The sequence below is a fragment of the Crocodylus siamensis genome, chromosome 2 (genome assembly GCF_052110815.1).
Source record: "Crocodylus siamensis isolate JL-2025a chromosome 2, ASM5211081v1, whole genome shotgun sequence".
Lineage (NCBI taxonomy): Eukaryota > Metazoa > Chordata > Crocodylia > Crocodylidae > Crocodylus > Crocodylus siamensis.
In genome coordinates, this window is record NC_143396.1 from 56,641,826 (window position 1) to 56,668,783 (window position 26,958).

At 45.1% G+C, this 26,958-nt stretch overlaps 2 protein-coding genes across 2 annotated transcripts in view; one reads left to right on the plus strand and one right to left on the minus strand.

Moving 5' to 3' along the window:
• The window catches only part of CHIC2 (cysteine rich hydrophobic domain 2), a 133,080-nt gene that overhangs the window by 80,493 nt on the left and 25,629 nt on the right, over window positions 1-26,958 (minus strand). The window contains exon 2 of the mRNA XM_090035938.1: window positions 9,907-9,959. Coding sequence (XP_089892064.1) covers window positions 9,907-9,941 — 35 coding nt within the window. The 5' untranslated portion in view covers window positions 9,942-9,959. The remainder of the gene's footprint in view (window positions 1-9,906; window positions 9,960-26,958) is intronic.
• Window positions 3,891-6,091, plus strand: GSX2 (GS homeobox 2). The gene is made up of 2 exons (XM_090035939.1): window positions 3,891-4,465; window positions 4,611-6,091. Exons 1-2 carry the CDS (start codon window positions 4,021-4,023, stop codon window positions 4,949-4,951), a joined length of 786 nt encoding a protein of 261 aa, XP_089892065.1. The 5' UTR covers window positions 3,891-4,020; the 3' UTR covers window positions 4,952-6,091.

The following is a 26,958-nucleotide window of genomic DNA, read 5'->3' on the forward strand; positions in this document are numbered from 1 at the left end:
GTTACCAACTCATGTGCTGAAAGCAGGTCGCGGATTGATTATTAACTAGCAGTAGAGAGACTTTCCCCAAAGAGCAGCTCTTTTCGGGCAAACCCTTGCTGAGAGTGGCTTAGAAACACGGCCAGGCTAACACTTCCTATCCTGTTAGATAAACTTTGAAGCAACCTTCCCTTCCCGGCTGGGACTGCATTTGGACAGAGCCCATCGCGGCTGCTGTTCCGGTACTGTTCCAATCATGCGATAAAGGGATTCCTGAGATCATAGGAATAGACCAAAGCTCGCAAAGAAGATATTTTCCCCAACTATTTGAGTTGGTCTAGTAAAAGATATCAGATTTACCCAAAGAACCTGGTCTGCCCTAGAATAAAGCCAGGAAGTCCTACAGCTGGAGGTTCTGTTCATTCAGAACTGGTGAATCATCACCGCCATTATTCTTGTTGCTCATTTTATAAGGGAGGACAAATGTCAGATTACAACTGCCGTGAGAAATAAAAGCCCAGGCTGTCACTTCAGCCGACACTTGATGAGGGCTCCCATTCGCAGCAGAAAAGCTCCGCTGCTTTTAGGAAAGTTAAAGTTTGCTAAGCGCTGAGCCAATAAACGCCACGGGCAATCAGGCGAGAGGTGCGATCTCTAAATAAACCCGCTTGCTGCCCAGCTGTAAAGTTCACCCCATGCTTTCTCCCCGGACAGGGGGGGCTGGGGCTGAAATTCCCCTTTTCAGCCCGACGCGCAGCCTTTCCTTTTTGTGATCGCCAGGCTCTGCCTTTGAAACCCGAAAGCGGCGTTTTAACGTTACATCCTTATCTTGGGAGGATCCTAGTTTTCTGCCACTACATCTCCTGCGAACAATCGGAGTCTAAGACCCTGAAAAGGGAACTCTTGCCCCATTTCTGCTGAATGCACTTCTGAGTTCATATAATGCTAGGGCCTTTTGATGTGCTACAATGCGTGTTACGCCCAAAGATTGTCTCTTTGGACAGATCTACAACGCTTGGCTTGATGTTTGGAAGTTAAATGGACAGCGGGGATGTTGAAACTCCCACGCTGTAGCCACTGCCGCCGCTCGCTACACTGCCCTGCTCGCTCGCAGGAGGGAAACAGGCAGGGTGGAGTGAAGGCGGCTGGGGGAGGGAGTGTCCCTTCTTTCAATCCGCACTCAAGGAGGAGGAAAAAACATCCCCCCACCTCACTCTTTTATTCGTGCCCCCCCTTTACTCTTTGGCAGCCTGCAAATAAGAGCTGTTGGCTAAAAAAGTCCGCCTTGTATAGGTAGCTCGTCTCTTCCAGCCACTGGAAATGTTGCTCCTCCATGAAATAAAAATTTATGATTATTCAAATGTTGGGGACTGTGAAAAGAGAGGAAGAAAGAGAGAAAATTAATATTGCAGCTGTTCTTCTGATTAATGAGAGATAATTGCTCATGAAAAGTCACCCCTGTGGCATTTTGTTGTCTCCTGGATCTTTGTTCTTTTCCACTATTATTGAGGACTTTCTTGAAGACTAAGCGGTTCTTTTCAATTTTTGGTATTCAGAAAGTGTTGCTTGGTTACAGATAATGGAGAAATCTCGGGCTATATTGGGTAAGATGTGCCACAGACAGCAATATCACAATGCCACTTTCAGAGAAGGATGGATACAAGTTAACGATGCGCTTTCAATAAAACATTAATAGACTTGTTCACGCTTTTCTAATGACCTCATTAATGGGAGCTGGGGGCAAGTCCTGGCTCCTGTTTGTGTCCCCCGGAACAAAAACCCGATTCGAGATCGCGGAATGCTTTGGAGGGGAATCTGAAATCGGGGTTAAATGTAAGGAATACATTTGAGCAGCAAACGCGGGGCAATATCCCGCTCGGCTGCTAAACTGCTCCAGAGCAGCAGATGCACCGGGGGGGGCGGGTTGATCTGCCGGGCTTTGCGGAGTTTAACTCGGAACCGTGTGCCCGCACTGCTAGCCAGATCTCTGCCCAGCCCCCGCCCCCCCAGTCACATCCATTCCCTTCGCAGGCGTTTGGGGGGGGGGGTGGCTTTTGTCACCGAAGCCGTGAATCTCCTAGGAATAAAGGTGCTGGGGACATCTGGGAGAAAGGGGAGACGTGAGCGTCGCTGGCCCTGCGGAGGGGAGCAGCTCTGCTGTTCTTTTTGAACTGCTCCACTTTGAAAAGGGGGCAATTTCGTTACATTCTCATTTGTTCCAGCGTCTTGAACTAAAGGCAGACAAAGCTATACCCTGTCACCCCGAGCAGAATGGAGGGAATCAAAGGATTTTCCCTTAAAAGGACTAATTTTCTCCTTGAATTATGAAAGTAATGGCTAGGTAACAGCCTGTGCTCTGTACCCGACTGCTTAATACCTTCTAAATCCTTCCACGTGGCTCGACTAGTCGTGGCAATTAGAGCTCATTATAGGCTCATAAGAGCGCTCATTTCGGGGATTACTTAATGGGCAATGAAATTTTATCGGACAGAATTATTGAAAAATAAAATAGTGAGGAGGTCGCTGTGATGTGGGCGCGCGCCGAGCATCATTCCGCCTGGGCTGGGGTAGCGGTGCCCGCAAAGCGCTGCTTTCTGTCTCTCCCCATCGCTGAGCTCGGTTTATTATAACAATTACGGCTTAAAAGCCCGATCTGATCCTTACTCGGTCTGACTTCCCTTGACACGAGGCCATTTCCCTCGCAAGATCGAATCTGGCGCAGCAGAGAGCTCGTCCCCCCCGCCCCCCAGCTCTTCCAGGATGATAGGAGAGCAGAGCTGCACGGTGGATCTGCAGTAGGGAGGAAGGACCAGGCAGACTCGAGCTCAGGGTGACTTAAGTTGTGTTTGCCTTTCCCGCGGCTGGGCTGGGGATGGGAACAGCCCCTGGAAACGCCGGCGCACTTCAAACCTCGTGCACAGCTGGCTGGCTACCTAGCCTGGCTTTTCTTTTGAGCCGGGAGCAGGTGGGGCAGTTTCGCTTTTGCCCTCTGTCCCCACAGCCCGTACCTGCGACTCCGGGAGCCCCTCCCGCAGCCCGCCGCAACGGGCCGAGTCGGGGCCGACCGGCCCTAAGCCGCAGCTCCCTAATTGTTGTCACAAGACGCGGGATTAGCACATTGCTGGAATAGCTGCCTGTTTACCCTCCCGGGGCCGCCGGCCGGTAAACACTTTCTAATTGAATTCTAATCACATTGGAATAGCTCAGGGGCCAGCCTCCGCCGCAATTCATAAAACTTTAATTGCCATCCATAAATCCTCAGCTGCCCGGGTGCGGGAGGGCCCCAGTGGGGCAGGGGCGAGCCCCTCCGTCCCGCGGCTCCTCGCCTGGGGTCACCTGGGGATGGGGAGCAGAGGACTGCGGCCTTTGGCGGAGCCCGAGCAGTCGCGATGCGCTGCGTCTCCAGGGGCGGCGGGGTTGAACGTGCCCGGGGCGCCCCCCGCTCGGGTTGCACCCCGCCGGGGAGCCTGCTGCCTCCTCCGGCGCAGCCCGCGGGCACCTGGCTGGCGGCCGCCGCAGGAGAGCCGAGTGCTCGGGCCGGGCCGGGCCGGCGGAGGGCGAGGGGCGCAGGCGGTGAGCTGCGGGGAAGGAGGGCTGAGCCCCTCGACGCGTTGCTGCCACCGCACGTTACGCGGGCAGCCAGGCCGGGCCGGGCCGGCGGGTGCCCCCTCCCCGGCGGGTCCCGGGGGCGGGGCGGGGCGGGCCGGGGCCCGTCGCAAAGCGCAACACGTGGCGGGGCCAGCGGCTCTGCGCTGTCCTGTCCTGTGCTGGCCCGGCCCGGCCCGGCCGCACCCCGCGCCCCCCGGGGTTTGCCCTGCCCCCCTCGGGCAGCCTATCCCGGAGCCGGGGGCAGCCGCGGAGCGGCGCGGCCCGCGGGAATCACGTGTTAAATAGTGGCTATAAAACGCCGGCGCCGGGGAGCCAGGCGGGGGACTTGAAGCCCAGCCCTCTCCGGGGACCCTTTTGTTCGGGCTCGCCGACATCAGCACCTTCCTCCGCCGGGAGCCCGGCCGGCCCGGCCCGGTCCGGCCCGGCCGCGCCATGTCCCGCTCCTTCTATGTGGACTCCTTGATCATCAAGGACTCGTCGAGGCCGGCGCCCGCGCTGCCCGAGCCGGGCCCGGGCCAGGACTTCCTGCTGCCCCTCGGCGTGCCCTCGCCGCTGGTCATGTCGGTGCCCGGGCCCGGCTGCCCCGCGCGCAAGAGCGGCGCCTTCTGCGTCTGCCCGCTCTGTGTCACCTCGCACCTGCACTCGGCCCGCGGCGCCGGCGGCGGCGGCGCCCTCCCGCTGCTCAAGGGCCAGTTCCCCGCCGGCGGCGACGCCCAGTACTGCCCCCGCCTCGGCCATGCCCCGCACCCGCACCCGCAGCAGCAGGGCTCGGCGGCCGCCGCCGCGGCGCTGGGCCACGCCACGCATCACGCCCCTGCCTGCGCCGCCGCCACCTATAGCGTCAGCGACCCGCGCCGCTTCCACTGCCTCGGCATGGGTAGGAGCGCGGCCCTGCCCGCCTGCCTGCCCGCACCCGGCGGGCGGGGGTGCGGGGCGGGAGCAAGGGAGGGAGGGAGTGATGGGGCACGGGTCCCAAGGGAGAGGAGTGTGACTTTCTTCCCTGTTTCTCCCTCCCCGTCCAGGCGGCTCCGACACCAGCCAGATCCCGAACGGCAAGAGGATGCGGACGGCGTTCACCAGCACGCAGCTGCTGGAGCTGGAGCGGGAGTTCTCCTCCAACATGTACCTGTCGCGGCTCCGGCGCATCGAGATCGCCACCTACCTCAACCTGTCCGAGAAGCAGGTGAAGATCTGGTTCCAGAACCGCCGGGTGAAGCACAAGAAGGAGGGCAAGGGCACCCCGAGGAACGGGCACGGGGGCTGCAAGTGCGCCAGCAGCCAGGGGCATTACCCCCGCTCGGAGGACGAGGAGTCTTTATCCCCCTCGTCGGCCCCCGAGGACAAAGAGATCTCCCCCTTGTAGAGCACCCGCGGCTTCCCTTGAACCTGGCGCCGCCGCTCTCTGAACTCGCTGCTCGGCCATATGGGGGCAAGCCGGAGCCCGACGGGCGAGCCGGGGCTGAGGCCGCTTCATTCACCTGCCGCGAGCTGCCATCCTGCTAGGAGCAAACACACACAAGGACGCAGTTCTTTTCCGGCTCCATTCTCCCGTGAGCTTACTTTTACCTGAGCCCCAGCCCTAGATCTATATTTTTGAATGTACATGTTTCAGTCGTGAGAGTTTCAGCGAAAACGCGACTTAAACATTCATGAGCGAACCCGGGACTGGGTAATTTCCTATGTGTATGACAGGTTTCTCCCCCCACTTCCCAGTACAGTTTAAGAAAATCTCATTTCATGGTTTGTTTGTTTACTGAATGTTCTGGTTGAGGATTTAGACATAAAAGAAAAACGTTTAGGTTTATTTGCCAATCATCTGTACAGAGTTTTTAAAAATGACAGTCGTCCCTTTGTATGTGAATAGTTTTATATCAAAGTTATATTTATATTTATTTAAATAAATGAGGTCAGGCAAGAATTTTAATCGTTTTTCTTCTCCAAGTGCCAGCCTAGTTCAAAGAATGATGGTGTTCATACTCGGGCAAAATGTTTCTCTCTCTTATTTCTAACCTCCTTTGTACTATAAATGAACTAGTATGTTTCAGAAATATATAAACGATGCCAATAAATGCCATCAGCTACTAACCTGAATAATTATGTTTTTTGTTGCACCCTGACTTCTGGCATGAAAATAAATGCAAGCTGGCTTTAGGTGAGCAGAATGCAAAAGCAGCAGCTTTTCTAAGCATGGCACTGTAATTAGGGTTGTCTCATCTAATAGTGCAGGACAAGAAGTGTTCTTGGAATTTCTGACAGCTTTTATTTGTCTGCTGATATGCGTCATTCAGCATCCAAACAGTTTTGAATTTGGTGGCTTTTAGGTTTCAGAAAGTAGGAAAATGGGAACAGCTGGACAGCATGAGGAAGCATCCCTTGAAACTGCCAATGGGGCAATAGATCCCAGTAAGCAAATGATTCTTCTCCCACTGGGTCAATGGTACAGCTTTCCCTATAGCTTCTCCAAATGTGATGTGCATATCCCTGGGGACTTGTAGGGGGCTGCCTGAAAGGAAGAATTGGGAAAGCAGAAGGAAGGAAAGGAGAATTATTTATGGAAGTAATAGGAGGAAAAACAACTCCATAATATCTCCTAGGTTGTTGGGAGTGATATAATATGTTGCCTTGTCATAAAATGTTGCTTTTTAAGTAATTCATAGCCAGGACTCATGGGGTGCACAGTAGCATAACCAACTAGGGACACGGGATTCAAAAAGTTTCAAGAACCACTGCTCCAGAGGGCAAGAGCTGGAGTTTGCATTCCTTTTGCATGTGAAGCTCCCCCTAATTTCAGTAGCTGGCTGAACTGGACTTTCGAACAGGCCTATTGTGTACAAAACCTAAATAGTACTTTGAGACCCATTATTTTACCTGAGCTGGGGTGGACAGTTTTACTTCGAGGATTTAAAAAGTCCTAAAGATCTTCAGAAGGGAGGAAGCAAATGTTTACGCTTGATTGCAACCCCCTGATGTAACATTCAGTCTTCTGTGTTCAGTGAGCTGACCCTGACTATTTTGGTTCAGGCAGGCTAGTCCTACTTAATTCAGGCTGCTTCTAGGCAGAGTCAGTAGGAACTGGTCTTGTAAGAACAGGTTTAGGGAAGATAATGGATGCAGAACGTGAATTTTCTAGCAGTGTCTTATGTTGATTGTGGATGCTGCCTAGAAATAGGCTCCATCCTGAGAGCCTTAGTTAGGCAAGTGACCCTTACTTGCATTGAAGTCTGTCTCAGGGGAGGAAGGGATGAAGGGTAAGGCTCCTGAGTTTTATTTATAGTCCAGTTCCACTTCCTGACTGCAGAGGTAAAGTCTAGAATGCTTATTATTAGTGCTCGTCACTGGTTTCAATGGAGCAGGATGAAGCCCTGTACATCAGTTCTTGGCAAAGAGTCCATCTATCCTAACTTTATCACAGACTCCCTGTAATAGCTGGAACACCTTTTGAGATCAAGATTCATACAGAAACCATTACTGATATCCTTGCACAATGCATCAGACCAGATTTATCCATTTTATACTGACTTCTTTTCTAACAGTATTTTTCCCTGTTGCAATTTTTCCCTAAACATTTTGCAGCTTTTCCCCTCTATGTATATCTCTTTTGAGCATAGATTTTAACTATGACTTAAGCTGTACTGAAAAAGCCTTTAAAAACAATATTTGTGTCTTTTATATTTTATTTCACATGTTTTGTCTTTAATAAAACCCTGGAATCTGGGTCAGATATAAATCTCATTCCAATTATCTGTTCCACTTTTAATTTCAAGCTAGATAATAAAGTTCCTTACTATTTGCAAAAGTGAATAACATAAATGTACATTAGCAGTGAATAATACATAACTGGTGCATAGTTCAGATGAACTTCCTAACAATGGCATTATGATTGTCTTCTAGAAAAAGAGCAAATCAAAATGGGTTGTAGCCCTCAAAAGACACCTGTGATAAAGGGGTAATTAGTCAGGCACTATTTCTATGTTGTGTAAGTATGTCGATATTAATATTTTCATTTGTTTAGAGCCTGACTTTTGCAATGTGTTTAGCGCTCTCAACTGCCTCTGAAGTCAGTGAGTTGACTTCCCTATTATTTACTTAATCTTGAATTAAGAATAGCTCCATTGCAGTTGATGAAGTCAGTGTGAGGTGAGAGAAGAATTAGATCAGATCAGAGGGCCAAGTGATTCATCAGATCAGATGCAAGGAGCTTGATTGTGCTACTTAACTTCTGTTTTTTGCTAATGTGATGAATCGGGTGTTGGTAAAATGTTAAGTACCATATAATACACAAGAGCTAAGATAGCCCCTGCCCTAAACAGTTATGAAAACAGTTGCACGCATGGATAGTGTGTCCCAGATAATCAAAGCTGAAGACTGCTTAGAGTGCTTTGTCTGGCTGATTTGGTTTTACTCTTGCACTCCAGAAATACAATAAATTCACTTCTTATGGGCTTTGCATGGAAAATCTATGAAGTGTAACTGGAACGGTCAGAGGGTGGCAGTTTTGCAAACCTGACCTGGGCTGTCAATCCACACACAATATGAAAAATTCACCACTATAGAAGGAGGAAAAAGAAAATTAAACAGACCAGGGAGGGTGGTATGACTGGTACAGGGGGTGGTGGAATGTGGTACTAGGCAGTGCCAATTATTTGCTTATTAAAATCATATACTTACCTGGCTTTGTTGGTAAGTGTTTGATCTGTATGTGGACTCAAAGTAGGGACTATAGTGAGGTTGCAAGGTAAAGGTAATAGGCAGAGGTCAGCAGATTGGGACTACCCTGCCCGTCTTGTTTTTGCAAATGAGAGAGTATCCTAGCTAGTTCTTAGCTATATGAGAAGAGGACTGAGAAAGGGGGCCACTGACATTGAGCTACTGGCACCATCTTGGTATAGTATAACTGATACCATATATCAATGATATACTTCAACATTTTTCAAACTGAAGCCCAGAGGTACATGCTTTACATGGCACATATATATATTAGGAGATAAAATAACCAGTGGAAGCAGTGCTTTCAGCCTGTATGGAACTGTGCCTGTCATACAGATGTTAATCACAGTGTAGAAACAAAGAAAAATGATCCTCATGTCTTCATTCCTGAAAACATTACATTTCTTCAGCTCAAGTAAGTGGGTATGTTCAGAGATTTTAACCTTTTACCCCAGTCCTGCTTCAGTTAAAGTGAATGAGTTGGAGGGAGGGGAACAGGTTGCTGTCAAAAAATGACCACTCTTAATGTAAATATGTGGGGCTAGATTATCTTCTTCTACAGAAGAGCCTCTCAGATGGAGAAGCAGAGGCTGGAAGTTTCACTGAAGTAGTTCTCAGGGAATATCCAGCCAGTTGTCTCTTCAGGGGTCACATCTACACAAAACGCTGTGTAGTCGTTACTGCACAGTAATTTAATATTTGTATACACAAGTAGTAAATAACTGTCCAGTAACTGGGATTACTGTGCAGTAGCATTGCTGAATGGCTTTTAGGTGATGCTGACTGCACAGTAGCTCGTTACTATTGTGTCACAGTTTCTGCCATGCAATACTACTGCAAAGCAGTAATGGGTTATTGTGCAGTCAATGTCTTGTGTAGACCCAGCCAGGCAGAAGGAATATGGGGGAAATCAGAGAAGTCTGTGAGGCAAGGAAATTCTAGTTTTGGGGGTTGAGGCCTCTAGCTGATGCCTCCTTACTATGACTTGGCCTCTCTTTTTGCACTGCTTTCTTTACTTCAGGCAGAATAGCATAGCAGCAGAGAGCACCCACCTGGAATTATTACTGATTCAAGAAATGTTCATTTACATCTGAAAAATCAGAGGAATGGCAGGAAAAGGCACCAAATCCAAGTGGTCCCTGATTCACCCTATCTGCCTCTCCGAATTTAAATTCCAAAACCCCAGAAAGCTTTTCCTCAATGGAAGTTTTCCTGCAGTACTGTGGGAAGAAACCATGCCACAGAGTAAGATTCTTCTTTAGCAACCACTAGGAAAGTTACATGCAAATTCCCTAATGTCCCTCCATACACATAAGAAGGAGAGTCTAGCAGGATCTTAATATTTTCTGGAACTAAACATGACAGAAACTTTTATGAAGAAAAAACCTTCACACTTCTCAGACATGAGATGTGAAAGTACAGCTGAAGAATACTGTGCGAGAGAATAGCAATATGCTACATACATTCTACTTCAGAGCTGAAATTTCAGAATTCATTTTCTTTTAACTGTAACATACTTTCTTGGACAGAATTTACCTGTTTTTATATAATTGAGTGGGAAGATTTGACTCAATGTAGAGATTAAATATCTCACTCCCTTCTGGTACTTACAAGCTCTGGAGATGTGTGTGAAGTGATGTCTTCATTATAGTTTTTCATAATTTCTTTAAAAGGAAAGAAAATGGTAAAAAAGTTAGTCATTTTCATTAGTCAATGCTTGTATATTGCTTTGAAACTATAACATGCTATAACAGCTATATAGGTAATGTAATGTAAAATAGTTCTTTATGTGGTGTCCACCACAACAGTAAGTAAGCACCTCATAAATGATTTTTTCTTCAGAATGTATCTGGGAAATAGGTAGATTTTCTTATTTCCATTTTTCAGAGGAAGAGGAGCTGAGGCCCAGGGAGATGTCTTATACAATGCAGTTTGTGGAAAAACTAGGAATGAAGTCAGCTCTCCAGAACCCTAACCCAGTGCCTCAGACATACCTTTAAACAATGGATAAGTAAAATTACACCCTTTCCCAGCCTACATTCAAAGCACATTAATACGGCAAAGGCAAGTGCTCAGAAATTAGCCTCCCCCCAAATTAAGATTTCCCATGTATTTTTAGTTCAGCTGCTTCATGCATACGTGCCATGATATAGCTTTTAATCACATGATCACAAATTACTTTTTTCCAGAGGATCCAGGGCATGGAATGGATGGAGCTTCCTGGGTGTATAACTCTTCAGTATTTCTCTCTCATTCCATGTGTGATCCCAGGCCTTTCTTACTATAAATCTCCAAAAACCACAGTCAATACAGAATTGCTACTTTCCTCATCAGCTTTGCTGTCATGCTTATCATTGCTGCATGACTGCTTCAGAACTTTTTTGACTTTATAACTTCCTTCTGAGATGAGTTGGTTTTATTAGCTCTTTTTACAAATATAGAACTAAAGCCTGAAGAAATTATGGCCCAAATTGTCCAGTTCGGGTGTTCATTATGAGCTACAAACAAGGGACAACATTTTTGGTGTAGTTAACATTTTTAGTGCTTTACATGTTCAATGCATAGTTTGTTACTTCAGCTCTTGCAATGCTCAGCACTTCTACAATTCATACCACAGGTAATTCCAACTGAACACTGAGGAAAGAAAGGGTGCAAAGTGGCCACCTTTTTGCCCAGCATCTCATATAAACTTTTCTTGTCACAAAAGTTGTGGACTTTTGTGGCAAAAGCAGATTCCATGTCTCCATAGCAGCTTTTTCAGCTTGCTTGGCCATAAAACTGTCCTTTATTTTCTTTCAGTTCCCCATGTCATTCATTCCACACCTTCTAGTTTCTGCAGCATATAAACCAGGGGTCCTACAGATCACATATTCCTTTACTGTACAGCCCTGATTCTTTCTTTGAGCTCTTGTCTACTGAACAATGCAGAAGTTTTGGAAAAAAAATAAGGTAAAAACATAGCCTTAAAGCTGTGTCAGGATGCATACACACAACAGGGTGAATTAAGTTTGAATAAACAACCTTAATATTGACCACTCCTATATTTTGAGGAGTCATTTGCAGCTTCAATGTTAACAGATTTTTTAAAAATGCAAACAAACAGAAAGAAATTAAGTGCCATGTAGATATCTAGGCATGCTATCAGCAGGGTTTCAATGGTTTCAATGGTTAGATCCAGAGAGTAAATTTCTCTCACTTGAATTACCTGAAAAACTGTAGCAGCAGTGGCAGGCTGTTATCCCCTATATGGATAAACTACTTTGAGCATCCCATAGTTTTCACAGCTATTTACAAGACAGGAGATGTTGGGAATCCTTTTGTGATTATAGACCTTTCTATGTCTCCCTACCACAGATCCCAATAGTAGCCTAAATAGACTTGGTGAATGTAGCCATCAGTGACTAGTGAACATGTGCAACTAGCAATAGTCAGAGGTTTATAACTTGGCAAGATTTGGTGAATTTTCACAAGAGTGACAAAAGGCACAGTCCTAACTGCAGACCACCTGAAAGCTCTAGAACTTCTCAACACAATGGTTGCATAAATGCTTTCACCTTGGCAAAACAATATATTTATCCTAAACTCATTCTCAGAAAAGGCTGGAAATTTTCAGTGTGAACAGTTAAAGTTTGGGAAAGTTGTAAGCAACTAAAACTAGGGCCTTATAATGAAAAATGTTAAGTAACCTTAACTATAGGCTTTACTGTCAGCTCTGTGTATGTTTGCTCTGCTCATATATGAAGAAAACCAGCATGGCAGTGAAATTCCTCCTAATAGTTTAATCCTCTATTTATTTGTCTTGTGGAGAGAACATGCCAATGATTTTTAAGTTCATTCCATCTCAGCACAAAAAACATAAAGGCACAGGCAAAACTCAACTACATGCAAGACTGCACAGACCTTAATGTTCATGTGATTAGAGCTCATGTGATTTAGTTGGGGATGGTCCTGTTTTGAGCAGGGGGTTGGACTAGATGACCTCCTGAGGTCCCTTCCAACACTAATTGTCTATGTTTCTATAATTCTGAGTTGCATACAATATGTTACCTACTATCAACACTTCTGAGTCACATAACAATAAAAGCAGATGCTTTTCCCCCGAAAACTCATATCTTGTGTGCTCCTCTGTTATCTATTTTTGATCCTTAATTGTTGCAGCCACTTCTATTGCCCAAGTGTTAAGATAGCACACAAAATCCTCCCCCAACATTTCAAGAAGGAGAGAAATAGTTCTTCTCTTTCTTTTTCATGATGGATAGCCTTCTTCATGCCTAAAAACACCCAATATCCAAAGTGGAATTATGCTGGAAGCACTTCCTCAAGAATATATAACAATTAGGAACAATGGCACAATTCAATATAACCAAGGGTTGGCAACATTTTTGGGCAGAGTGCCAAAAAACACCCACAACCTTGACTTGTAAGATGTTGGCATGCCAAGGTCAGACAGCAGGGGAGCTGTGAGGGGCCTCATCCTTCTTGTGGCAGTGCAGCCCCAGCCCCCTACCTTGCCGTCCACCCTGAGGTGTGAATGCCCAGAAAATCCCTTTGTGTGCCATGCTCTGGCACCTGTGTCAAGGGTTGCCTACCACTGCAATATAACAGTGGTTTCCAAGATTTTCATTAAAGCAGGTATATAGGTGTGAATTGTAACACTTGAAAAGTTCCTGAAGGCAGGCTGTTGAAGGCTACAAAAATATCTATTTCTACTGGTGGCTGTATCAGTAGAATTACCAGCCACCCAGAAGTAGTTATGGACAGAAACAAGGTGCAGCACTGCAAGGAGAAAAATCTAGTGCTGTCAATGGCGCCTCCACCCTGAAAGGAAGAACTAATATGATGATGGTTAGAGCCCATGACAACAAGCTGTAACGCTTCCCCTAGCCTAGAGTAACCTTCCCCAGGGCTGAAGCCGGATGTGTGTGATATTAGTTCTGTCTTGAGAGAAGATCACAGCTGTGACAAGAAAAGTACCCCATCATCCAATACTGTGCACTTCCATCTGAGGATCTCAAAGTGCTTTGTTGGTGCATTTAAAGAAAGGGAGGAGAATGGGGGATGAGCTAACAGACTTCTCCCAAATTGGCTGCAATTTGACAGAACTTAAAGCTTAGAAACTAAAGTTTTCTACCTATCGAGACTCAAATGTGGGTCACAGGATGGGACAAAAATCTACATGCTAAGGGGGACACACAGATACACAAAATGTATGTAGACCCATCTCTTGGGCGGAAATAATTTACAGAATCATAGGATCACAGGTACCTCAGTCTGTATCTCATTTCAGCCCTTAACTGACGTTAAACCACCTGACTTAGCCATGTAGGAATTCCCTTTGCCTATGGGGAATGTCCAGGTGATGAACAGCAGTTAAAATAATCCTGTTCCATGAACTCCTGGTATAAGGAGTATTGAAAGCAGAAGTGGAAGAGACAGAACCAGCTTGAATATCTTTCTGGGTTGGCTATTCCGAACAGGGATAATGCAAGCCTCAAAGTGCTCTGCTACAGCTAGGAACTGGGTCAATCACTGGACAACTGCAGAATTCAGGAGGCTGAAACACAACTGTGCTGAACAAACCTGAGTTGGTACAAAGAACTGCAGGCCCAGGAGATAGTGCCTCCCTGTCCTCTATTTGGTAGGCTACCCATATAATAAGAGCAGAAAGTCTATAATTCTCTAAGGGCTGGGAATTCTGCACCACTAGCCACCCTGTGGAAAACAAGTTACTATGTTCTGGAAAGATTATTTCTCAGAATCTTCACTTACATTTTTTTTAAAAATTGAAGAGAAATTTTTAAGCAAAAGGTGTGGGCATTTTTTTTTATATGTAAGATTAAGAAAAAAAAAGATTGTGTGTAGGATATTTAAAATGTATTTCTATTTCTGTTTTTTTTGTGGGGGGAGGGGTTGTTGGGGTTTTTTTTTTTTTTTACGTGTAATGGCACTCTCTGCACAGAACCAGTGGAAAACTACTACACACTTTGGTAATGTTATCAAGAAGCTCCACCCATGGTTCAAAACAGCATCATACACACTAGTGTCTCCCACAAAAGTTAAAAATGGACACAGTATCTTCTGTCAAAAATAACAGTTTTAAATATGCTGTAGTATGGTTTGCAGTTGTAGTCCACCATGCTTGTAACCAGCTCTATCATTTTGATGTGTAAGTATATTGTTTGCACTGTTACTGTTTATGAATTAAATGTCCTAATTATTGTGAAATAATACAAATACTACATCAATGTTACTAAAGAGTTATAAAAAAAGCTCACTAAAATCTTTCTCACATGCCTGTGTTTCTATAAAGACCACTATACATCCTTGAAATAAAAAATACTAATTTCACACAATAGCTGATCTAAACCAAATCCCCACTATTCTTTCTGACACTGATGCTATACAGCTTTGGAGCAATCTGATATTCAAGCTAAGTTTGCTCTTCTCTGACTGTTTTAAAGTGCTTAGAGCTGGCTGGTTCCATGCTTTTTTCAAGGCCTCATACACATCAAACATATCCAGGGGATTTAAGCTATTGCAAGTGTATCAAAATAGATCGGAAGTGTATACTGTGTGCTCTGGAAAATAACTAGTTTCAGATTAATGAAGCAGTGACAATTTCAATCTGTTTGAAGGCTGAGGTTGGCACTGCCCAAGCCAGAGCGTGGGGAGCTCGCCAGGCTTTGCTTTATATTGTCTACTTTTCTGAAGAGTAGACAAAGATGGATAGAGAGACATTGAAAAGCAGGAGGCGTATTTCAAACAGTCCAATAAAGAGGGTTGTCACTTTAAGACAAGAACCATAGTGCTTTGATGACTTTGTATTAGCCTCACCATTTCAAATAAGTGACTCTCCTCCCTTTACAGAACTCAACCAAATTTAGTGGATGACACTTCAGTGAAGCTACTTTAGACAGTACCAGGAGTCTATAATTCCAGGGGGAAAATCAGCTTCTTTAGCATGTTTAGGAAAGAAAGAACATGGATTAGGACTTCATAGGAAGGTTTAATTGTTTCATCCTTAAACAAATAACTTCCGCAAAGTGGTAGTGCTGAGAACTTGTATAAAACTTGGATGAAAACAGAATATAAAAGAAGTAAAATAATTTAGTTGCACCAAGCGATAAAAGAATAAAGTGGAGATTCTTGTAGACGGAAGGAAAACACAGAACTGAACATGCTGAAGGCTTATTGTAAGGGCTGTTTACAGCCAGTGGGGAAATGTTACATCTCAAAAGGTTTATGTGGGTAAATGAAAAGGCATTCAGCAAGAGCTTGCCTTCTTTTTTAAATTTAATTGTTAAATGCTTAGGTGACATATCATCAATGCTGTTTTTTTTTTTTTTTTTGGAGGATTTCTAGTAAACAGCATCCAAGACCTTAGAAATTTGAATTGAATTGTATTGAGAGGGCATTTTCTATGGATTTTAATGTAGATATTAATATAGATGTATATGTCCTGAAGTTTTACTTTGATGATGTATTTTGTTACTCCTCCCACTGTTAGGTCTGATGGAAAGTTGTAAGGTCTGCCCCCGGCAGGGGCATCTCTTTGGAGCCAATGCAGCAATTTGGAGATGTTACAAGCCCCGGAGAAAGTGTATGTGTGTGTGCGTGTGCGTGTGTGTGTGTGTGTGTGGTGGGGGGAGCTACATTTCTGGGCAAAGCCGTTGACAGGTTAGATTTTTCTGCCAAAGACAAGTATTTTTTAAGATGGAGACCCCCGACTGCTGCAGCCCCACATGCTTTGAAGGCACAGCGAAAGGGCTCCACTGTAGGCTTGAGAGAACCATTTAGTCACTGTTTCATTAGGCACTATTTGAACCTTGCAACATGTGGTAATTTCTGGGGCAAGCTGAAAAGGGGGGATTATGTAGGAGGGACACAAGGAAATTAGCGAACGGTTAATTTAACTCGTTTTCTGGTAGAATTTTCGATACATTCCTAATTGACTGAGGAGGCAGGTGAAGTCTCAGTTCCAGGCAGACTCATTCACGGTGGGAATAAATGGCTCTTTTTCAACTCACACGGCTCACAATATATCATCAGGGAAAAGACATGCAATGAATATGTTGATTTTTTTTATTATTATTATTAATGGAATTACACCCTGCCACGCAGGTGTGAGGGGGAAAAACCTATACTGCAATGAAATCAGATTAACAATGAAATGAGAATTTTATTAGCTTTGTGTGTCACACAGACCTGGATTTAAACTGTCAAAACAAGAAACAAGGGGGGGGGGCGGGTAGGGAGATCCTCTGAAGGCAGAGGTGTCAATCAAGAGGGAGCAGTAGCAGCTTGGGAGCTAAATAATAATTAGGTGTAATTCCCAGTGAATATCTGCCCCGCGCGGTATATGCTATTTATATCATATGGAGGGGGGCTGATTAGCGTCTAATGGCAAAGCCCCGGTTTGCCAATTAACCCCGGCGCCTAATCACTGTGAAACGAGGCGCTTTGTGAGGGCGGCGCTGGAGGGAGCCGGCGGGGAGCGGGCGCGGGCGCGGGGCCCCGGGGCTCGCCCGCGGGCCGGGGCGGGCAGGGGACGAGCCTCCGGCCCCGCTACCTGGGTCTGGCAGGCGGAGAGGTGCTCCATGCAAATGAACCCGTCTTAGCCCCCAGAGAGCTACTCCCAATGGCCCTTTGTCACCTCCTATAGAAAAGGGAGGCATTCTGCATGACAAAGCACAATTAAGCTGGCTATTCAGGGCTTGTGCAGCTGGTAGCCCATTGGGAAAGTGGGAGGAAACGGGCAGAGATTGTGTGGAAAAAAGTTGTTTTGTTCCTGCCTCCCCCTCCTCCCCTACCCCACTTCCCCCCCCTTTTTTTTTTTTTGGAAATGTATGTATTTATTTATTTTGGGGAGCTGCCGGCTGGCGATCGCGCCTGCCTCTTCCCCCTTGTCACGGAGCAAGAGCATTTGGAGGCAGCCCCGCGCCTCCCTCAGGCGGGCGGGGGGGCTGCCCTCGGCCGGCCCGCGCCCGGCACTGCGGCTGCGGCCGCCTCCCCGCGGGCTTGAGCCCGGTGGGTGCCTGTGGGCGGGCGGCTCCGGACCCTCCTCAGGGGGCCCCGGCCTCGCCAGGCCCGCAGGTGAGGAGAGACCCCCGCGGGGAAACTGAGGCAGGCAGGCCGGACGGGGCAAACGTGATCGGGGACTCGGAATCGGCTCGGGGCAGAGAGCCTCGCAGGACAGGGGGCCCTCGGAGGGACTTGGGCTCAAGGCCTGGGCTCGGTTTCAGTGACATCCAGCCTCGGTGCAGCTAGGGAAGGGAAACAAACATTATAGAAATCATGCAGAAGTGGGGCTGGAAGGGACCTCAAGAGGTTATCTAGCAGTGCAACCCCTGCCCCAGGCAGGAAAGGTCTTGTGTCCCGAAACCAAACAAAAAGCCAAAAGATCATCCAACCAACCAACCAAAAATATCACCAAGGCCAAACCACCAGTCAGGCCCTTCAACCAGGACCAAGCTCTTCACTGGGTGGGAGACTCAGGCCAAAATCGAAGTAAGAGGCTTGCAGTTTCTGACAGACAACTTCCCACCTGAATTAATGCTCCTGTGTTATGAAAAGATGGAGGCAATTGCACTTCAGTGCTACCATCTAGTATGTCCAGGTGTCAATTACTCGAAGGCTTGCAAAGAAGAATTTTCCCAGCTATTTGAGTTGGTTTAATAAAAGACATCAGATTTACCCAATAAGCCTTGCCAACATGAGTAAAACTGCAGTCTCACAACAAGGGGAAGTATTTTCTGGTATGCAATTTGTAACAGTAACAGCTTGGCTGCAAGTCTCCCCCTGTCTCTCCTAATATATTTGTTTCCAAGAAAGAAAAAAAAGAGAAAAAGTGCCCTGAGGGAAAGAAATCCATCTTTGAAAAAAAAAATTAAAATGAGACTGATAGTTTTCTCACACTGCTTAAAAGTGTTGAAAAAGGAAGCAGTGGAGGTTAGGGGTACTGCAAGCATACCAAAATAATTTCAATGAATGAGGAAGCATGGCATTCTCATATGGGAATGGATTGGATGTGCAGGGGATGTCTAGGGGCAGCCCCCTCCTTAGTTGCTGTATGACTTGTGGAAAGAGGACTGACACGCCCTTAAGGAAGCCAGTGGGAGTATTACAGAAATATAGGGCCATAAAGGACCTGAAGAGGTCATCTAGTCCATCCTCCTATTCAGGACCAGGCTGGATTAAAAACTGCCACGTATGAAAAGTTCAAAAGTGGGCAAATTACCATTTTAAAACTGATTGAACACTCCATTTCTTTCAGAGTTTCTGCTCCCTGCTAGGGCTTGTTGGACCTTGTTGATCAAAACAGCACCGGATTATATCTCTTGCCATCTACGTACCCACTAAATTAAATGACAGCTATAGCTCCTTAAAAGAAAGAGAGGATAGAAAACTACAAAAGTAACATTTAAAATGCCAAACTGCTTTATTTGTATCTGTCTTTACCTTAATGATATATATATACAAAATCCACATACAAAACAACCTCAGTGTTCAATTCAAAGTTTACAGATGACTGAATTCTTTTATTTTTAAATATTCAGGTTCTCTACATGGCAAATGAAGTTTACATCAAAGCTACAAATAACTGTACAAACAATTAAGCCCAAGCCTTTAGACCATTTTACCCTCAGGTCTCACCCCGAGCATAGTGAAGTTAAGAGCAATCATTCCATTACCCTCCATGGGATTGGTTCAGGACTTTTCTGTGAAACTACAGCCCAAAAAAGCAAACTGGAAGAATCTAAGACACAGATGTAGACAACTATGCACATAAAGGAGGCAAATGACACTGGGGCAATATTCAATGTGAGCCAAGAACGCATGCTGTAGATAAGGGATGTACAGTGCAATTAAAATAAACAAATGCTCTCAGTCTGACAACACTGTTCCCATTCTGGATGGTTGAAAAACTTTCAACTCAGATTTCAGTCTATTGGTATGTTACTACCCCACCACCAGTCTCCAGTTCTCTAATGCCTCTTTCATCAAGAATGGAGAAGTTAAGATGTCACATTATTGATATTACAAAACAAAAACAGGTAAAAAAAACTACTACGTGAAAACCTCCACATTTATACAGTACAAAAGAAAAGAAAATGGAGTAGTGGGTGTATTTACACCTGCAATTAGCAATAAACTCCAGTGTAGTTTGTATCTGAGTTTATTGCTCCTGGATGCAGCATTTACACATGTGCCTGGGACCACAGCATTTTGAGCCAGGGTGGAGCTGCTCTGGCTGGCAAGGGGCAGGGAGGGGGTGAAGGGGCAGGGGCAGGCACGATCCTGCCAGCCTGGGGCTGCTCCACCCCAGATCAACTGGCTGCCAAGGGGCTGGCTGGGGCACAAGAGTAGCTGGCAGGCAGCCCTCATATTGTAGCAACCTAGTACCACAACCAGCCCCAGTCACCGTCTACACATATGTTTTGGTGCACATAACTACTCCACTTTCCCAGACAGTACTATCCTACAGCAGAATTAATTAATTTACTGTGCCTTAATAGGGTCATATGCAGTGGCTTTACTGGGGCCCTAGGCCCAATAACAGAAAATTAGAGGCCCCCCACCAGGTGAGGGCAGACTCCCTCTACACCTGCTAGGGGGCTGCGGCTGCCCCCCCTCTCCTCGGCATGATACCTGCCTGGGCTGTGCTTCCCCTGGCATGCCAGGGGGCTCTTGATTGGCAGGGGCCCCTGGGCCTAGGCCCTGCAGGCCCTTGCATTAATCTACCCCATGGCCCACGTATAGATGATGACACTTTACTGTGGAGCTAATTAGTTAACTCCGCAATAAAGTACACATGTAGATGTGCCCACTGCCTGCATCTACATGAGACACTAACTGTGCAGTCATTACTGTGCAGTCATTTAGTACTTGTATAAACAGGTATTAAATGAGTGTGCCGTAACCTGAATTACTGCGCAGTAGTGCCATTGAATGGCTTTTTTTGTGATGCTACTGCGCAGTAGCCCTGAGATTTCCGTGCAGTAGCATTGTGTTATGGGTTCTGCCACATGACACTAGTGCACAGTGGTTTTGGGCTACTGCACAGTCAGAGTCTTGGGTAGATGCAGCCATTAAGTAACCCTGTATAACCCATTTTGCTGACTGTTGATGAAGGCTGTGGAATAGAAAGAGCAGGAAAGAGTCTAGAAGTATGAAAATATTACGAACAGTACAATATAAGGTAAGGAAACAGATTTCTGATGAGTCCATTGACACAAGTGGTCCTTAGGAATTCTACTGGATTCATTGAAACTATTTGCTTGAGTAAGAGTTGCTTACATAGGAACAACTTTTGATCTTTTCTGCATGGTAAGGACTCTATCAAGGAGAATATCAGTTATGATTCATGGTGGCAACAATAACTTTCATATCTCTAATGTGATTTTTTTTCTTACAATTTAGATGTTGTGCCTCTAATTCTCTCTATTCACTGAAGTAAGGGACTGATGTCAATGAGTTAATGGATAGCAAAGCATCAGTTTCTATTTTTTCCAGGCAGTGGGACCTGCCAATGTTCCAGAGGAAAACAGGTATCAGCCTTAAAGTAGTTATATTAAAATGCTTTTGTCATTATGGAAAGATAACAAGACAGATAATTTTTTTTATGTTGCTTTGTTCTCACCTTATAAAATCTTTCTTTCTCTCTTTCTCACTCTCTCGCTTTTTAACTGATTTGTCTTTTATAATTGCTCCAAGACTTGAGTGGGCTTAGACAATGTACAATGAGTCAGTTTAATAGATTTTGGTAGTTTAGTCCATTGGGTTTTTAGTTATATCTGTCAAATTGCAATTAAGTTGTCAAGTTTTTTTTAAACGTGCTACTCAGTTAAAGTGTAAACAAATGATCACTGGTACCAAATTATTAGTGTGCACAGTAGCTCTCAAATTTCAAACTTTTCTAAGATTAATATGAAATTCAATGGATTCCTTAAGCAAAATCAGTTATGTCTATATTATCTTGCCAGACACTCAGTTTATGATAAAATGCCAACATCTTTTTATTTTAAAATATAGCAACTTGTTCAATAGTTAGCTCAGAAAGCTTATACTTACAGAAACAATTCAGAGCTTGAGAGAAAACACACAGCTAGAGGTGGCCACTAAAAGGAAGGAAGTCAACATTGGTTGAAACCTTGGAACAATACAGAAACACTGACTCTTGCCTTGATTTGTGACCTGAATTTCTTAAGAATAATTGACTAACAACATTTAATAAGGTTCACTGAGAAGGAAAATGGAAAAAGTATGATGGTCTCCCTGGTGTGTATAGAGAGGGCTATTTGCATATGAAATAAGTGGGGGGAGTTTATGGGCTAGGGACACTTAGGGCAGAATTTTATATCACCTATTGGATGGCCAAAGTGCAGTTCCTGACCAGCTCTGAGTTAACCAGTTAAAGTGAAGGTGTAATTCTATTACTCGTTCTCAGCATATAAATGCCCGCATTATTACAGGAATAGAATCACTCTCTGGAGACAGGCAGACGTGAACCTATTGCTAGAATAGAGCCACTTACATTCACAGAGGTGTAACAGAATCATCGCTATACTTTAGTCAGCTAGCCCAGAGCTGGTCACAAACTGCACTTAGGTTGTTTGCAAGGACAAACAGAATTCTGCCCTTACTGGCTCCATCTCCCTACCCTTGCTGCTGAAGTCTAGGGAAGTTTTGGTAGCAGAGGAATAGAGAAGACTGATGGCTAATAGCAGCATAAATACCCGACCCTGATTATTTCTTTTTGTACTTCCTGAAGGAACTTTAAGCTGTGCCCTGTGCAAATGTAAAGTGAGAGATAGGAAAAACAGCTTATTTTATTTTATTTTATTTTATTTTACTTGGCATGTGAAGATACTGGAAGTGCCTAGTGAATGAATCTTTGAAAAAAACAGACCATTTGGGATTAACTATGAAACTTGGGAGCTTTCAGGAAGCAAAGGATACTGCTTAGGGCCACATCCATATAATCATGGCTGTTTGTTTTTCCAGGGACAGCTAGCAGTGGCACACCTTGCCTCTGGCACACAGCAGGTTACACTGGGTGGGGTAGGGAAAGTTGGGGCCAGCAACTGTGCTGGCCTTAGCAGCCTTACCTGGGGTAATGGGGGTCTTGGGGAGCTGCAGCTGCGGTGCTCCTGCAGCTGGGATCCTGGCCAGCAGCTGGACCGTGGCTCCAGCCAGCCAGGCTCTGGCTTTGGGCAGCATTTGTTGCTGCCATGTGTTTTGCTCCACTTTTTTAGTGTGGGTTTTTTTGACCCCCGAGGAGCAGTATGGGGAACACCTGCATGCGCGTTATGTGGTGCCACAGAACCGTCTGCAGCACCACATAATGCACGTCCGTGCTTGTCTGGACATGGCCCGGTAGTCCTGCTTCTTTTCCCATTGAGGTTCTAGCACTGATTTATCTCACCATACCTTGGTGGTGTTACCAGTTTACACTGGCCACTTCCATTGTTACTACTATATAGTTTAGAACTGCTTTAAATAGTATTATATTGCATATTGGTAAACATTTCAGTGGCCGATAGAAACTAGTACTTCCATGATAACTAAAAGAAAGGTGAGATAATTTCAGTTTATCTGCAGAGCAGATGTAATCTTTGTAACTGGTCTGATGTGCCATGGAGACAGGCTATAGACTTGCCTGTGAAATAGGCACAGCTAACAGAATGATGCAGTTGTCAGAAGCTAAGGCACTGATCCTTTATAATAGTAGACTTTGTTCAAGAGATAACCAGAGGATCTCACTTTTAAAAATGGGATTTTACAGCAAGATGAGAAGGTAGGTGTTAGTGCATCTTTAGAGAAGAGAAGAATACTGATTTGCTAAGCCTACCAGGTTTTCCTCTCTTTATGCAGAGAAATTAATGTGATGCATTGTTTTTTTTCTCCTGAGGCAAGACAAGAGTGAGAAGTGTTAAGGGAAAAAAAAACATGAAATGAAGATATTTTAAAATGAACTCAGTTCCGCTGACTTTTCTCATAATTTAGATTATTCAAATTAAATTTTTCCAGATACAAGACACAATTGTAAGTAAATATTTGTCTCTTTCACTCAATATCCACATAGCTCAGACTGATTTAATTTTATTCAGATTTTAAATGTTCCATGAGAACTTCTTGGAAGAACTTTGGAATTTTTCAAGTAGGGGAGAAGGGGATGCAAAGTTTGAATCCATGACTTTTCAGGAAACAAGATTAAGGTGTCATTTTTACATTTCCTCACAACACTAGTCCAGAATTAGTTAAACTGGCTTAGTTTCCTTTTGCTATTTTAGGAATTAATTAAATGAAAAGTAAAGTATGGGAGGTGCTCACAGGCTCCATTTGCTTCTACCAACTAACAACTTTACACTTTAAAAGATCATCCACAAGATTTGAATAATTGTGAATTTATTTGTCATCTGCTTGTTGGGTTGGATATAAACCTGTGCTCTTCATCAAATATTCTAAACTCCCAACAAGTAAATGCAATTCTCTACATGTTATGGATTGTATTACTATTATTTTAAAATAATTAGTCATGTACTTCAAAGGATTTATACCTAGCTTTATGCAAATCGATGAAAAATATATTAATATATTATTTACGTGTTTTTGGTGTTGGTTATTAGAAGGCATGGAGAAATAACAACCAGGAGAAGGTGAGACACAAGGTTGAGACAACAAGTGAATACAGAAAAGATGAGCTGGTCAACTGGGAGAGTCTATTGAAGAGCAATTTCAGTGGAACAGTTTGTGCTGGAAGAGAAAACTTCCACTCTTGAACTGGTGCCATCTAATGGACGGAAGGGATAACTTAAAGAGTTGAGGTTAGCTAACAAAAAAGGTATTGTATTGTAGGGCTAGGTCCGGGTAGCTGGGTGTTGGTTCTATCCTGGGCCCTCTTTGGGAGGTATGGCAGAGGCAAAAGGTGAAAACTAAAAAGAGAAAGTGGAGAACAAAAGTTTTTCGTACAAAGTGGATATTTTGATCCACTGACAATTTCTCTATCCCAAGCTGCCAAACTGTATGAAAGGGAGAACAGGAATGACCATCAAATCAATGAATGTATGTGGATTTAAAAACTTCATTCTTTTGTAACCAGAGCAGAAAATGGCACAACATGAATCCATTCTAGTGGCAATGATTGTAAATGAGAATGGGAATGGCACAAAGGTAACCCATTACAGTTTTAATAAAGTAATCCTGTGTGGTCTTCCTTGGATGCCCTAACACCCTTGGCTCTTTATTTGTGGAATCTTATAGTTTCTTTGCTAGAATGACTGCATGCTCATAGCTCTGGAACAGTGCATCAGCAAAGACTTATTCATCTTTAAAGAGCATAAGCGTCCTCTTTAATTACATTGACGTTGATCAGCAAACTTCTTTCAACTCTTCTATAGCATCATGAAAGTGATGTTAGAGTGACTAAGGAGGCATTTGAAATATAGGCCTGTTCCAGGCACTTAGAGCTCCATAAAGTAGACTTTTGTTTGAAATGTGTCATGCTTTTTCTCAGAAAAAGGAAGGGTGTGGGGGGCAAACATTCCAAAATGTGTGCCTGACTTGGGCATATCTAAGTGCAATTGTACACACAAACCCTGATTTATCTGTATGGGCATATACTGGTACACAGAAATCAGGGCTAGAATGTGTGCAGTATGATCGGCTCACACACAATATCATGTGCAGTTTATCATGAGAATGTTATTTGTTTGTTTTGGATGATTAAGTTGGCCTGAAACACCTCATGCACTTACCCATTTTCCACCCGCCTGGGAAAGTACTAAGAAAGCTTGGCTGATTCACAGGTGTGGTTGGCTTGTTACTGCACCTAGTTATAAGATAGATGGGACGATGTCTCAGGAAACAGTGGGTGTGTCTACACATGCATTTTAATGTGCATTACCCTATTTTAATGCACATTAAAGCATTGCTCAAACAGTTAATGCACATTAAAATAGGCTAATGTGCATTAGAGCATTACTGAAAACCATGCTTTTTAGTTAATACACATTAAGATGGGCTAATATGCATTTTCCTAGTACCTCACAATGGAGGTACTAGATTTAATGTGCATTAAAGAACAGGTAGATGTGCCTAGTGTGTCTACAAGTACACTTTACTGCACAGTAGACTAATTTAACATGCAGTAAAGAGTCACCATACATACCTCAAGATACCAGGCACAGCTTGTGAATGCTGATATGGTGGGGCAGATGGAGCATCCCACAGGAGGAGGACACTCACACTTCAGGTCCACTTCCGGGTCTGCTGTGGAGTGTGCAGAGGACTTCTCCCCCTCCCGCTCCCCAGCTTGGCAACTGGTGCATTCTGGGTCTGGGGGGGCACCTGGGGTCCCTCCGCAGCAATTGCCAAACCTGGAAGCACATGGAGGGGGAGGAATCCCTCATGTGCTTGGTGGCAGGCCCAGAAGTGAACTGGAAATATTTCTGGTCCACTTCCAGGTCCACTGCTGAGCATGTGGGGGACCACCCCTCCAATGCTCCTGTGGGATGCTCCATTTGCTCCACCATCTCAGCATTCACAAGCCATGTCTGGTACCTTGAGGTATGTAGAAAAAACATATAAAGCTGTATCTATGACCGAATCACTGATTCCTCGAATCAGAGTCCAACATTCAGATTTGGTTTTGGCTTAATTGAAGCAGTGATCCGAATCAGCGAAATAATCACTGTCCTCCGAATCAGGCCAAATCAGAATCCGAATTGAATACGGCCCATTCACACATCCCTACTGCCCAGCTCCTCCTAGATCTTCAGCCAGGGGGAGCTAGAGCATGGGGCCAGCACAGGTGCTGGCCCCAGCAGTATAAAAAGTCACCCTGGTGAGCAGCTCAGGGATACTTGTTCTCAGGAGCTTCTGAGGACCCCCATGTCACTCCTACTCTTTTCTTCCTTAGTTGTCCCACAAAAAAAAAATAGTTGTATCTTTCAAATTTTGGCCCCATACAGTAGTGTGGCTATTAGGTAACTAGGTGTGCCTTAAGGTCCATGATCTCTGGAAGATACAAATAGACAGGAGCTTCTGAGGCTCAGCCAGTTGGTATCTAGGGACATTAGCCCCTTGTGCCAGCTGGACTGATGAAGCAACCCTAACCTAGAGTGGCCTCTGCACCCACTATCCAATGCAGCAGTGGTTCTCAACCTTTGGTACCTTGTGTACCACCTGCTGATCAATGTGGTAAAAGTGAAACCTGAAGTTCCACCATTGCACTTCTGGTTTTGCCGTCCTGAGCTGAGTCCCACTTTTTCCTCGTGGACCACGGCCCGAGGCAAAACAGCCTGTGTGGGGCTCCCCTCCTTGTCCCTTGGCACACTGACACCAAAGACCGAAACCCCTGGTGCACCAGATGCGGCAGGAGGGGAAGCAGCTGGAACTTCTGTCCCAAAAAGGTAACAACCCCTCCAACCTGCTGGGCAGGCAGGTGGGGCAAACTCAAAATGCAGCACCTGCATACCCACTGCCTATGTCTCACATACCCCCAGGGGTACGTGTACCTCTGGCAGTGGGGCTGCTGCCTGGCTGTGACCTGATACCACTTGTGACAGCATCTGGCCCCTTGGACCTGTGGCTGCATGGCTGCATGCTTGCCAGACTCAGCTGGGGACTGTATGGCCACTTGGGCTATGGTACAAGCACTGT

What these genes read in the sequence shown, in the direction of transcription:
- GSX2 (XM_090035939.1), top strand. Translation starts at nt 4,021, where the DNA reads ATGTCCCGCTCCTTCTATGTGGACTCCTTGATCATCAAGGACTCGTCG. An exon ending in CTTCCACTGCCTCGGCATGG is followed by an intron (nt 4,466 to 4,610) that starts GTAGGAGCGCGG and finishes CTCCCCGTCCAG; the next exon opens with GCGGCTCCGACACCAGCCAG.